This window comes from Alosa alosa, chromosome 13 (genome assembly GCF_017589495.1).
Source record: "Alosa alosa isolate M-15738 ecotype Scorff River chromosome 13, AALO_Geno_1.1, whole genome shotgun sequence".
NCBI lineage: Eukaryota > Metazoa > Chordata > Actinopteri > Clupeiformes > Clupeidae > Alosa > Alosa alosa.
Window position 1 is genome coordinate 16,513,261 of NC_063201.1, and position 14,251 is coordinate 16,527,511.

At 43.9% G+C, this 14,251-nt stretch overlaps 1 protein-coding gene across 3 annotated transcripts; it reads left to right on the forward strand.

The window, feature by feature from the left end:
* The first annotated feature begins 247 nt into the window (after positions 1–247).
* kiaa0319 (KIAA0319 ortholog) lies at positions 248–13,689 on the forward strand. Of its 3 annotated transcripts, none has more exons than XM_048260465.1 (21): positions 248–427; positions 1,576–1,697; positions 2,476–3,242; positions 3,931–4,102; positions 4,322–4,420; positions 4,700–4,797; positions 5,400–5,487; positions 5,574–5,663; positions 6,034–6,169; positions 6,529–6,760; positions 8,004–8,127; positions 8,466–8,595; positions 9,352–9,500; positions 9,792–9,943; positions 10,220–10,358; positions 10,661–10,820; positions 11,311–11,447; positions 11,593–11,715; positions 11,962–12,052; positions 12,176–12,267; positions 12,889–13,689. In XM_048260465.1, exons 2-21 carry the CDS (start codon positions 1,646–1,648, stop codon positions 13,059–13,061), a joined length of 3,204 nt encoding a protein of 1,067 aa, XP_048116422.1. In that variant the 5' UTR covers positions 248–427; positions 1,576–1,645; the 3' UTR covers positions 13,062–13,689. The 3 variants fall into 3 exon arrangements, with proteins under 3 accessions (XP_048116422.1, XP_048116423.1, XP_048116424.1); XM_048260466.1 differs by having other exon boundaries at positions 5,577–5,663; XM_048260467.1 differs by having other exon boundaries at positions 2,476–3,236.
* The last annotated feature ends 562 nt before the right edge of the window (positions 13,690–14,251 follow it).

Below are 14,251 nucleotides of genomic sequence, written 5' to 3' on the forward strand. Positions count from 1 at the left end.
AATAAATTACACAAATACAAGTGTGCATCAATCATTATTATTTTTCTTATACATTTTGAAATTGTAGCCTAAACATAAACCTATTCAAAATGCTTTCGACAAAGGGCTTATGTAGGCCTGCATGCGGCGAACAATCATATGGGATGAGACAGATTCACCTAATGGCTAGGCTACTGCATCACACATCAATAGCCACGTGTCTAACCCTCCCTTACTGCTCGCTATAGACACTCCCTTATTTCCATCCTTAGACCACAGCGCAGCGGCAGTCCTCCATCCCAATCAAAAACATGTCATGCCGTGATTTTATTAACGATTTTAATTATTTAACCATCGGTAGATACAACAGTCCGTCACTGGACTAAAGGCAACAACACGACGGAGAGATGCTGGTTTAGCATTTCGCAACATCCAGGACATCTTTGAGGTAGGCTAAGACATGATGCGCTTACTGTACATTGTTAAACCTTGGCTATTAAGTAGCCTACAGTGCGCTGCACTAGTGCATATAAATGTTAACATATCAAATCAGGCAGAATCGATTATATTTATGCAGATTTACAATCTAGCCTACCCATTGACTATTTGTTTCTGTTTTCACGGCATGTTTTCTATGCAGATCCCGGGCTTACCTGTTGTTACAGTCGATACAAATGTATCTACATGAGTGTTTATCACAGTCAAATGCCCAGTCATTTTCTGAAGTACAGTTGGTCGTGATCAACAACAACGAGATCCCGTGTGGTCATTACGTCCATTTATACACCATTTGTTTACTGTATGCACCTGTTTGCCATACTGTAATTAGATGAGCTGGTGCTGGTGCTGATGTTGGTGTAACCTATGTGGTGTAGGCCTATGGAATCATTAGTGTCCTCATGTAACCTCAGTCGCACCTATTACCCTTAAACCCATCTTCAGACAGGGGCATATGGCTTCAGCATAGCTCCATGCTGGGCTTTATATTGATAGTAAAAGCCACACAGCTTTTGAATCTCCAGCAAATCTGAGGTAGAATGTGTTTCATGTAGACTAATAATGTTCACAGAGGACAAGAGCTTTAGCTTGTTTTTTTGTTTGTTGTTTTTTCACCAACACAATCTAGGACACTCTCTTGAGGTCTCAGCATTGACAGAGATTTTGATATGTTTAATGGATTTTGGCATCAAACTATCAATAATTGGTAATTAATTAAAATCAGTGGATATTTCCATATCAGCCTTTCTTTTTGCATGTCTTACAGTAAGAACTCTCAGGGTGAGAGGAGGATTATTTGTTCTCATACCCTTGCCCACTGCACAGCTGCCCCAGCCCATCACCCTTGTTGGCAGAAGACAAAGACGTGTGGTGTCATCTGTGCCAGGGTGGGAATAAATTGGGTCATACAGCGACCATTTTATGAGTCAGGCTGAATGCACAACACATCTCTCTCCTGTTCAGAGAGGAACTTCAGGGCACATGCGGCACATGCGTTCCTCCCAAAGTTCACAGAGAAGTGCAATGGTGTTTTGATCTGTTGTTCTGCTGAGGGATCAAGAGGGCGAACATCACAGTGGTCTCTTTGTTTTTCTCCAGTATACAGAGAATAGCGCTAGTGGTCCATGAAGCTTGGCTGCTCGAAACAAAGAACAGGTCCCCCATCACCATGAAAGTTGGACTTTTCCTGTTCCTCTGTCCAATCCTGCATGTCATGAAAGGTAATTCTGTTTCTACTCATCTCGGCATATCAATATCCTTGTACATATTATTTTGCGTCTATCTCACTTCCCGTCCTTGAAGTGTGGTCCAACTGTGTATAATTATATTCCACTGCAAATAGATATGTTTTATGTTCATGATAACGAGTAGCATATAATGTGAATAGAGTATCGTGAAAGCATATCACATGCTATTCTTAATGAGTTTATTTTGTTCCTTTCAATGGCGCTGCCATCTGTGCAACCGTTTGACTCAGAGAGCAGCTGGCTGGGGGCTAGCATGCTAGTTTGTGAGAGGAGCATCACCAGCTCAGAGTGGGATATATCTAGCTCATTGGCTGCAAATGAATGCAGTGTCAAAGTTACACTTTTACATGCGTCCTTGATTGTGGAGTCTTGAGACTGAGGTGGTAAATAATAGCTTTTTACTAATGAGTGGTGTAGTGTTGTGACAAAGTGCTGTGTCAGACAAAACTATGCTGATGACTAACTGTTAAGACAGTTTTACACACTAGTCCCATATTTGGTTTTATTACTAACTTCTATTTGTATGTTGAAAAGAATACATAGAGGAATCGACTGAAGAGAAGAAGACAGATGAATAGAAAGAAGCAGATAGAATAACATTTCGTTGTTATCCTGTAACAATGACAAATAAAAACTGAACTGAACTGAACATATTGAGACATGACAGTGACAGGCACTAACAAACTGACTGACTTGCCACCAAAATCCTGACAGTAATTGCATGGCATGGTGCTGTGGTATTGCCCAACAGATGCACTGGCCAGCCAGTGTTGGCAAGCAGCCACCTTCTCTGAGTCCATCATCTCCCCTGACCTGAAGAGCAGCAGCATCCTGCGCGTGCCCAAGGCCTTGTCTCTGGCCCAGTGTGCGGGCGCCTGCTGCGAGCTGCCGGGCTGCGACCTGGCGTGGCTGTTCGAGCGCCGCTGCTACGTGCTGAGCTGCCGGCGGCAGGACGACTGCGCGCCCAAGCAGCGCCACGGCGCCGACTCCTACCTGGCCTTCCTGCAGCGCCGCCCGCCGCAGACGCTGGTGCTGCAGTCGCTGGTGCGCGCCGGAGCTGGAGCCGAGCCCTTCCCCGCCGGCCGCTGGCACCAGCTGCCAGCGCGCCCCCACGCCCTCCAGGACTCGCTGAAGGACCTGGCACTGCTGCAGGGGGAGCGGGGCTTCGAGGGCCCAGAGCTGGAGTACCCGGACAGCTACAGGGGGGTGGAGGAGGAGGAGTTGGACAGGGACGTGAATGTGGATGCGGACGCGGACAGCTTAAATGAAGGGCTGGTGGGGCTCCTAGACTGGCCGGACATCCAGGGCTCGAGAGAGGCCCTGAACCTCTCAGACATTGAAGATGGTAAGGAGGAGCTGCAGAGCACTCCGCCGGATCCTCAAGGAAGCAGCAGTAGCCTCGTCCAGCCCAGCGCCTCCTCAGTGATGAGCAATGGAAGTGGGCCATCTCCGAGTGACCCACAGCCCACCCTAAGGCCCTCTGTGTCTGCTCCAGCAGACCTGAATGTGAGCGTAAGTGTAAGTGTCAGTTCAGACGACCTTAGTCTTGTGAGGCAGTAAGGAATTGCACTGATGTTGCACGCTTCACTAGATCACTGCTGGCCGGGAAATTTCTTTGATACACGGAGAATGTGAAACAGGGTTGCACCACATCTCTTGGAAGAAAAGACTGCGTATAATTGATGCTTCTGTGTCAGGTGGCGTTGGAGCATTTACATCCAAATTAAATGGTTACACAATAAAGAAACACTTAAGAAAAGAAAGTGTTACATAATTCCCCTTTGTTAGACAGATGCGGTTCCTTTCATGAACAAGTCGACAGACTGAGGGAGGGATAATAGCAGCCCGAGCTTGTTATTGTCTTGCTCTTTGCCAAGCTGCTTTCGCTCTAGTCATTCCCACTCACTGCCTGCCCTATGTGTCATCTTTGAGGCAAATAAAAAGAATCAATCTGGCTCCATCACTTGCAATTGTGGAGGATTGTGAGGGGTGATTTAAACAGAATGTTCCTTGTGGATTTAAAGAACATTTATTTTCATGGCTATGGAGTAAATAAGTGATATATCAAGCCGTGTAGACCAAGTATCTGTCTGCAGTTATAGCCTACACATAGAGCTACACAATTGAATGCAGTGAGCTACACAATTGAATGTAGTTTGATAGGAAAACAAACAACTACTGTTTTTAAATTTTCTGCCTATTGCAGGGGGTTGAACATCTATCCAACATTTCCTCCACCAACACCGAGCCGACTGCCTTGTCGCAGAACTTCAGTGCGTATCTTGTCCAGCTGTCGAGTCAAACGAGGACATCGTCTCCTACTCACAATCTGCTAACTGCGTCCAGCACTACACCTCAGACAACGCCTGTGGAACCTGGTACTGCAATACGCCACACTGACTACATTTCAAAGTTAATGTGCTCAGTGCGTTTGCTTTGGCTGTGTGTAAACATCGGCTCTTTGATGTCCGTCTCATTCTCCCTACAAGTTTTTTCTTTTTCTTTGCAGGCCTCTGATTACCCAAGTTTCTTTTTCTGTTTTTTTATTCTTCTTTTAATCCCTTTCATAAACATTAACATCTATTTGTCCTACGCAGTAAGAACCCTGCTGGTGTCAATTGAAGGTCCTGTGGAGATTACACTCCCTATCAACACTGTGGAACTGAGAGGCTCAGTCTCCCCAGCACCTCAACCAGGTACAAGCTCAAAAGAAGAAACTGAACAGCCAACTAACACAATATGCATACTTATAGTGTATACAAATACAGCAGAGGTTATGTTACCATTATGGTTGCAGTTATGGTTATGATATTTAGCAACCTACCGGTAATTATACATGCAAAATGTAGCTTGAGAGCTTAAAGATGATTTGAAACTTTATAACTGATAATCAGTCTCACTTAATTACTTACTTTTAGTCCATTAATGTCTGTCAGAGATGAAGAACTTGCTTTTTTCTTGTCTCTTCGGTGTAGAGAGCTCTTACTCATACAGATGGAGCTGGGTTAGCTTGCCTGAAGGCCACAAAGAGGAGATGGAAGGGGAGTACAGCAAGAATGTAAAGATCAGTGGGGTAAATGCCATATTACTACATTACCAACAGTCAAGTCAAGTCAAGTTCATTTATGTAGCGCATTTCATACACAGAGGTCATTCAATGTGCTTTACATAAACAAAAGCAAACAGGAATAGCTGATAAAAGCATACAATGGCAAATAATAGTTTAATAGTCAAATAATAGTTTAAAAAGTAAACAATAAAAAAGAAAACATAAAGCACACAAGGTAATAGTATATAAAGGCATAAAAGAGCAATAGTTTAAAAGTGTTTAAAAAGTAATAATTAAAAAGACATAAAAAAAACAATGTAGAATGATTACTCAGTGATAGTTATACTAGGCAAACACCCAGTGAACAGTAGCACTCTATGGAGATTCTTGAAGTAGTCCCAAACTACATAACAAATGCATGACACTATGCAGACTCTTTCAGAGGTAGATTGAATGAAAGCACTTTTGTTTAGGTTTCAGCCTTTCCTCTTAAACTAAAAACAACCCTGCCATAATCTAGAGTCACTCAGTGATGTGTTTTATGTTTGGGTAGTTGAGACACGTGGGTGAGCTGGACAGAGGTGTATAAGTGGATGTTTGTTTCAGTCCTGTTGTGTTCTGGACAGCTCTCTGCAGGCCTGTACGCAGTGAAGGTGACTGTGAGTGGAGAACATCTCTATGGGGAGAGTGTGGTCAACATTACAGTGCACTCAGGTACGGCTGCTCCGTCTCAGTTGTTCCACTGGTGGTGTCGGCATGACCAACCAGAAATTTCCACTTACATTCAGTTTCTTCCCCAGAAGATGTGAACAACTCTCCAAAAGCCATTGTCTACCCACCAGCACAGCACCTGACCTTCCCAGTGGATCTGGTCATCATCAATGGCAGTGGTGAGACTTCAGGGTCTTTTTCTTGTTGCCTTTGTCCTTATGCTTTTATATGTTGGACATTGGTTTTAGGATTGTCCAGTGAAACGTGCTGTCCTTTTTTGTTCAGGTTTACTGTTGCTATAATCTAGATACAGTACTACTATACTTGCATAATTTAATTCCTATATTAATTGTATACCACTCATTATTCACATTTAACTATTCTATTGGCAACTTTGTCCCCTAAGTTCTAATGTGCAACACAGTTGTTTAAATTCACTGAACCACCCCATTAAATCTCCCTTTGATGGCACCAGCAAGCTCTCATGGTTTTATAACCTTGTCTAAACGAGAGCCGTACTTTTGTGTTGTGCCCCTCTCTCCCTCCCAGAGAGCACAGATGATGGCAGGGATATCGTCACCTACCACTGGGAGCAGGTGGCCGGCCCCCTGCTGGCCAACGGGAGCTCGGCAGAGACGCCTATTCTCCTTCTGCACAACCTGGAGCCTGGACAGTACACCTTCAAGTAAGAAAATCACCCTAGGGGCATCCGGTATTTCCATAACACTCGGTGCATTCTTGGACAGAAGCGCTGACGTGGTGATAACTGACCCGTAGAAGTGATATGAGGACAAGCTCCATGCTGCTGGATTTGCAGCCGCAGAATCTCTGTTAATGATATTCTGCAATAATATGTTACCAGAGCTCAAAGGCTTTAATCTGTATGCAAAAGTAGACACTTTCTGTTACTTCACCTAGTTTGGGAACTCATCCATGGGTTAAATTGTCACTTGCCTCTGGGGTTGGATTCCCTCCCCTGGTGGGGATGTGTCAATTTGACCTGACCTAATTAAGGTGCGGTTTGTTCCGGTTTTACCTCCGCAGGCTGACGGTGACAGACGCTCAGGGATTGGCTGACAGCGCCACCGCCTCTGTAAGCGTGGCCAGTCAGCCACAGGACCGCCCCCCGGTGGCTAGCGCGGGTCCCGACGAGGTCATCACCCTGCCCCTGGACCACCTGATCCTCAGGGGGAACCAGAGTAGCGACGACCAGGGGGTCATCAGCTACCTGTGGGCCCTACACCCCAGCAGCCAGAGCAGAGTGGTCACCATGCAGGTACCATGAGCTCTCATGTGCTAACCAGTGGTAGCATAGTGGTTAAGGAGCTGGGCTAGCATACAGTAGCCAAAAAGTTGTGGGTTCAAATCCCAGCTTCCACTGTTGTGCCCTTCAGCAAGGTACTTTACCCCGTGTGCTGAAAACTGCACCAATTCGAAATCACAATGGTAAAAGAATGTTCAATATGTTCAATATCCCTAACGGAATACATGTCTTCACAAAAGACGATGTTATATTAAAAATGCAAATGAACGACAAACTCTGAAATAAAGTCTGAAATGAGATGTTATTATCATTGAGACAACAGGGGTATACAAAAAAATATGTTGTGGCCGGCAACCAAGCGTCTCACAGCTGCGCGCGCATCTAGTTTTGTTAGTAAACGGGAAACCTGTGTATATAAGATGTAATATAACAAATGGACAATGATGATGCAAAACTCCTTGGCATTACTGTACATCTTGTTGATATGAATCTCCAATATTCTACTAGCCCTCAGTGAGGTGCAGTCTTTTTTACCATTAAGGCGGGGATCACACTGACTGGTGGCAAGCGGCAGGTTTCCTATTGTTCTCTATGGGTCGGAAGAGGAACGGTGACAGCGCTAGCGTAACGCTAACCTTAAACAAGCGGAGCGTTGAACTTCTCAAAGCGCAACGCGAGCGCATTCAATTGTCAGTTTAGGCCAGTGTTTCTCAACGTGTGGTCCGCTAGCAGACATGGTAAAATATCATATAGACGAGTTGTTTGCAATATTGAACCAACTTGTATGTAAATCCAAACAGTTCTGCAACACTGTTTATGTAAAATAAGCCAGTTTAAATCATATAAATCCTCTGACACAATAAGCAAAGTGCAAAGACAATAAGCAAGGTGGTTCAGTGAGTGTAGGCCTATTGAAGTAGGTCTAATCTTTTTTTTTTTTTTTTAGCTAGGTGGTCCGTGCATTTCTTTTTTATTGGTTAAGTGGTCCTTCGTCTGAAAAAGTTTGAGAAACACTGCTTTAGGCAAACCGTTTGTGTTACTTAGGAACGAGATAGAACTTATTATGATCTGAGTGTTGCCGCTTGCCAATGTGATCCCCGCCCAATGATATTCTGTACAGTACATGTGTACATGCATAAAGAGAGAGAAAGAACAACACAGGGATGAATAATGATAATAGTCATTGTAGTCATTGTGTGTGTGTGTGTGTGTGTGTGTGTGTGTGTGTGTGTGTGTGTGTGTGTGTGAACAACAGGGAGTGCAAGAGCCATTCCTTCAGCTCTCTGGGCTGCAGGAGGGCCGGTACACATTCCAGCTGACCGTCACAGACTCCTCCGGACAGGAGGACTCCAACACTGCCACTGTCACCGTACTGCCCGGTAAACGCCAACGCTTCACAAATACCTTATAGTCATCATGCACACATTTAAGATTACTTATGCATTGAATAAAACTAGACTAGTTAAGGATTTTGATCGTTAGATATACAGCGTGCTTGCTTATGTTGCTGTGCATTGAGTTGAGTTATGATTTTTGAGATATTGAGTAATGTTGCTATGTTTTCAGTGGTGGCCATTCAGACAACAGTAAAATATGTTTGGATAGTGAGTTACATTGATATGCTGTGTAACAAAAACACCAACACCAAGTTGCTGTCAGTGTACTGAATAGTGTGTGTGTGTGTGTGTGTGTGTGTGTGTGTGTGTGTGTGTTGAAGAGAACACTGCCCCGGTGGCTGTGGCGGGCCCTGACAGGCAGCTGATCCTCCCTGTCAACAGTGTCACTCTGGACGGCAGCAGCAGCACAGATGACCAGGGCATTGCCAGCTTTCACTGGGACACCGTCAGGTACCCCACCTGGCCTGACTACCTGTACATTCCCACTGTAGGATTACTGTAGGATTTATAGTAAGAGGGCAAGGTGTTAAAGGGGAACTTGGCAACTATTTCAACGTAATAAACCCGTTTAGAAATCATTTGGATGGTTAAATGACCTGTTCCGGTGAAAATGGTGACTTTCCCCCCTGCGCCTAGCGTTCCCAGGCGGAAAACCAACCTTGCAAAATTGAGACTACTGTCCCAGAAAGAGAAGTGAGAAACAAGAAACTCGTTTTAAATCGTGTTTCTTACCTTATAACATCCACATAGTTCTGCCAAACTTATGCTAACCGTTCGCTAGCTTGTAAACAAATCCATGTGCTTTATCATTACCTTTTACCTGTGGTACCTTTTTACCACAGTTTGAAATAGCAACTGATCGGTGTAAAAATTAAATACTTTTTGTACTTCTTGCTGAGATTGGACAATTGTGGATGCATACATATAATACTTTGACTATAGCTTAAACTGTAGGCACTCATATCCACTAGTAATAGTATTGGCAGATGCAGCGGTAATTCTTAGCTATAGTCTCCTCTGCACTGTAGCTTAAATGTTATTCTATTGCTGTACTTGTAGGTCTGTAGCGTAAATGTAAATGTAAATTCTATAATTCTGTACAAGTCGCTTTGGATAAACGTGTCTGCCAAATGAATAAATGTAAATGTAAATGTACATACTGTTTGGGGAATTGTTGTGCATCTAATTACTCTTGCCATTTTGCAGTGGTCCACCGGGGTCAAAAATCCAGGATGCAAATAAGGCAGTAACCATGGCAACAGGCCTTAGAGCAGGAAGCCACAAGTTCCTGCTTACTGTGAAAGACCAGCAGGGGGCAACAGACACTGCTGCCTTTACGGTCACTGTCAAAGAAGGTAGGATTTCAGGTCCACTCTGAGGTCCTCCAGTTACATCTGTACACATATTTAATTAGCACACATTCATTTGAGTTACCACTACAGTGAATTTGTAATTATTTCCAAACTTTCATGTTCCATTCAGGATAACCCCAGTGCCTTAGCATTGCATTTTTATGTGTGATAGTCACTGTGTGTTCTGTCAAGTAGTCTCCTTGTGAAGCAGAGAATGCAGTGTGGGCAACACGACAGCAGCAGCAGCACACTAATTGATAGCCAGTCTGATGTTTCCCTCCATCACCCCCACAGTCAGAAGTCTGCCCCTGGTGGCCCACGCCAGCGGCAGTCACACACTGACCCTGCCCAACAACTCTCTGGTCCTCTGCGGCTCCGTGTCCAATGCTGGCCCAGTTAACGTCTCATTCCTGTGGGTCAGAGATGAGCAGAGCCCAGCTGCTGGGGTGAGTGAAGCCTTAATGCAATTGCACATATCATCCAAATCATCATTCAACAGTGAACGATTTCCTGTTATTTTCTGTTATGTTACGTGCACACTGTGAGAGAAGAAAACAATTATTACATAAACCTGTGCCACTTTGTTCTCCATTCAGCCTTTCCATGACACCACAGGCAGATATCATTCATCTAATGAGATTCATAGGTTGCTATATAACTTAAAAAGAAACAGACACCATCTAATCACAATGTAAAGTCAGCCTGTTGTCCACTGATGGCAGGACATCCTGTACGGCTCCGAGCGGATGTCCTCTCTGTACCTGGCCAACCTGGTGGAGGGCACCTACCTGTTCCAGCTGCGTGTGAGCGATGCCCTGGGAAGATCCAGCTCAGCCACCGCCACTGTGGAAGTGCGTCCCGGTAGGACCTGTCACTTATCCAGACCATGCCTATAGTCTGACTGACCAGCCTCTGCATATGTGCTTTTCAAAGAAAGTATATCCAAGGCAGTAATCCAGAAATGAGTCTAAGATCAATATGTCACTGGCAATAATTAAATGCAAGATAGTTGGATGTAAATGAGGCCAGCAAAGCCTAAAGCAAACAATAATGCACTTCTCAAACAGCAATCAAGAAACAACTGTGTATTGTTTATGTGTGCTGGATGGGTAGAGAGAGACCTCGGAGTTTTCTATCTATTTCTCTCTGCCCAATCCTCTCAGACCCGCGTGAAAGGGAGGAGGTGGAGCTTGAGCTGCAGGTGGGCGTGGCCCAGGTGAGTCAGCAGCAGAGGAGCACGGTGCTCAGACAGCTGGCAGCTCTGCTGCATGTGTTGGACGCTGACATCGCCCTCAAAGGCCTGCATGGCCAATCAGACATCAGGTAATACGTGAGGAGGTCTTAGGTTAATTAAAAAAATTCAATATTCAATGGGTCGCCCAGATTGACTGGACTTCAGGAAGAATTTTGTAGGTCTGTATGTCTGTAGGTCAGCCTGGGAGGCATAACAGACAGCTCCAGCCTTAATGCATGGACCCATGTAATGGTCAGTTTAGACATACAGAATAGTTGCATCACTTTCATCATCAACATAAGCATTAGCCTATGAGTGTGTGTGTGTGTTTGTGTGTGTGTGTGTGTGTGTGTGTGTGTGTGAGAATAGTTGAATATGAAACATGAAATTGTCAAGAACTTTGAGGAGTAGAAATATGCTGTATAAATGCAGTCCATTTACCAATACCAATACTAGCTACTTGAAGGGGTCTAGCAGAGGTCTAGCGCTGTGACGTGTCATAACAGTTCATTTTCATTTGTGTTTGGGTGTGTGTGTGTGAATGTGTGTGTGTGTTTGTATGTGTGTGTCTGGTACCAGCACAGTAATGAGGTTCTCAGTCCAAGGATCAGATGGAACTATACCGGGACCTCAGCTTGCCAAGATGCTGCGGAATCAGCTACTGCGAGAAAAGACAGATTTCCTGCTTTTCAAAGTGCTCAGAGTCGACACAGTCAGTGAGTACACACAAACATTTATGTTCAATCAGGATAAACAAGAATCCTTACCTAAAACAACTGTGAACTGTGATTGGATGGATTTCATGGAGGTTTACTGTGATGCGTTAAGGAGTCATGGCCATGTGTTGTGTGTTGTTTTCAGTGTGCCTGCTACACTGCTCTGGGCGAGGTCAGTGTGACCCCGTCTCTAAGGCATGTGCCTGCGACCCCCTCTGGATGGAGAACCCCTTCCAGCGCCTCCTGGAGGATGGAGAGAGCAACTGCGGTGAGCATGCATGCACACGCACGCGCACACACACACACACACACACACACACACACACACACACACACACACACTCATTTAAAATAGTCATCAGGGTAACAAGTCATTATGGGGAGCACAGCTCAGTCATGTTCCTCAGTATGTCTTATCATCATAGGACAAGGACCTACTTGACATCACCAAATCTCTGTGAAGAATCAACATGTCAAAGTAACAAGCCTCCTTTTGCCCTCTCTTTCTGACCAGAGTGGAATGTGCTCTATGTGGTTCTGTCTTTATTTCTGGGTTTCGTCCTCATCCTCTCAGTCAGCTGGACCTGCTTCTGCTGCTGTAAAAGGTACGGTCACCTGCATATGACCTCAGTGACATTGTCATAGAGCCTGAGCCATGTACACCATCAGACAGTTGTCTCTGGTTCTTTCTCACGTGTTGTTTATTGGTTGCTATTTTGCCTTTGAAGGAGCAGACGCACTAAAGTGAGGAAGAAAACAAAGTACACCATTCTGGACAACATGGACGAACAGGAGAGGATGGAGCTGAGGCCAAAATACCGTAAGACTTGAGTGGATTTTTTCCCCCCAGAGTAAAAAAGGGCTTCTACAGTGGACGTGTGGAATCAGTCTTGGGAAATGTAATTGCAGTTATTTCTTTAAATTATCCAGTTATATGCTTTCTGGAATGAGGACAATCTCATGAGGATGAGATTTGTTTGTCAAATGGAGTGGCAGTTAAGGCTCAGGGGTAGTGTAATGGCTCCTTATGTTTACATTTAGCAGGCACTTTTTCCAAAGCGACTTACATCTGTCAATTATATTACAAGGACATTGTTGCATTGTAATGTAACATTTACAGCCCCCCTAGGGTTAAAATTGAAATTGGGTTGAAATTGAACCCACAACTCTTCCGGCTACTGCATGCTAGCCTAGCTCCTTAACCACTACACTACAACAGCCCCACATCTCTCATAAGGCACACACTCATGCACTTTTTCCCAGTGAATCCAGGTCCTAGCCAGCATTTTGCTCCACTTGTCAAGCAACATGACTAGCATGTGCAATTTTCTCTTTTGTGTTGTCATTATTTTATTAGTTGACAAAAGTGAAAGGTATCTTTTTATCACAATATTAGTAAAATGGCCACTCATAAGAGACTGTTTGTCTCTGCTTCCCCTAGACATCAAACACAGGAGCACAGAGCACAACTCTAGCCTAATGATGTCCGAGTCGGAGTTCGACAGCGAGCAGGACACCATCTTCAGCCACGAGAGGTCTGACCGGCCTAGGAACCGCTCCAATGGTGCCACCAGGAATGGAGACGCGTTCAGCTTCCGGCCAGTGGACGGCTGAGAGTTGGCCAGCTGCCCGTTGCTCCACAGATTACACACAAAGAACTAGAGGAAAACACCACTCGGGCCTCCTCAAACTACCCAAGAGAAGAGCTCTCACAGCCTGCGAATGTATGGACTTCACCTGCTGAAGACTATGAAATGGACAGACTGGTGAATGTAAATAGGATGGCCCCTCGTGCATATGACATTGACTGCTAACTTGATATGCTACAAACTCTTGTCTCTTGTGAATTGCATATTTACTTCTTGATTTGAGGGCTGAGATTTCTTTACAATCATTATAGTTGATACACTTTGTCAAATGTGCAGTGATCTGCATAATGCAAACAAGATAAGAAATGTAATGTCTCTCATGGAAAATTATATGAAGTTCTCAATTTATTTTAAGCACTTTAAATTACCAAATCCTGTGAATCACTGTTGCAGCTGTTTTGAACCCTCCTTAACTCTGTACCTCTTAATATATGATGCTAATATTCCTTTGTCGATCTGTATTAGGCAAGAGTTATGCTGCAAACCCTCGCTATGTAACGTGGTTTCCACAACATAATTGAGGTTGGTATACTATGTACTTCAGGAAAAGTTAAGAATAAAAAGTTCTGTGCAGTAATGCCATGCTGATATCATAAGGACTTACAGTAAGCATGTCTACTTGGTAACATGAAACTACAGTACATTGACCAATAAAACATGCTTACAAATTTCAAAAGCAAAGGAAAACATAATTGCATCCAATTTTAGTCATACCCAGGTATTGATTTAACTTGTATGCCTGTCTTAAGTCTTAAGATAATATTTTTTATTTTGGATGCTGTTCCAAATAAAAGCTATAACTGCTGTTCTTACCAATTCTTTTTGCAAAGCATTCAAATAAACAGACATTTAGCAAGCTTGACTCTATAATCTACTTCAGTAGTCAGAAAACAAGTGTGAAAATCAATACAGAATTCAATCACATCTTTTTTTTTAATAATTAACTGTAATCACTATTTACAAAAGTTAGAAATGTACATTAAGGACATGATGGAAAACACATGCTGAATCACATTTTAGATGGCACTTTAGGAACAATGTTTGGCAACAAAAATATTTTAAACACAATTCTAACATACCGGTGATATAAATTTGGGTAGATTCATTAAATATATATCTATATCTGGTCCACCTTATGTTAATTGGCCTGACAAT

Excerpts from the sequence above, each read along its gene's own strand:
- kiaa0319 (XM_048260465.1), top strand. The coding sequence starts at position 1,646 with ATGAAAGTTGGACTTTTCCTGTTCCTCTGTCCAATCCTGCATGTCATG. Across the intron at positions 3,243-3,930 it reads ACCTGAATGTGAGCGTAAGT|GGGGTTGAACATCTATCCAA; the intron begins GTAAGTGTCAGT and ends TGCCTATTGCAG. Across the intron at positions 4,421-4,699 it reads CTCCCCAGCACCTCAACCAG|AGAGCTCTTACTCATACAGA; the intron begins GTACAAGCTCAA and ends TCTTCGGTGTAG.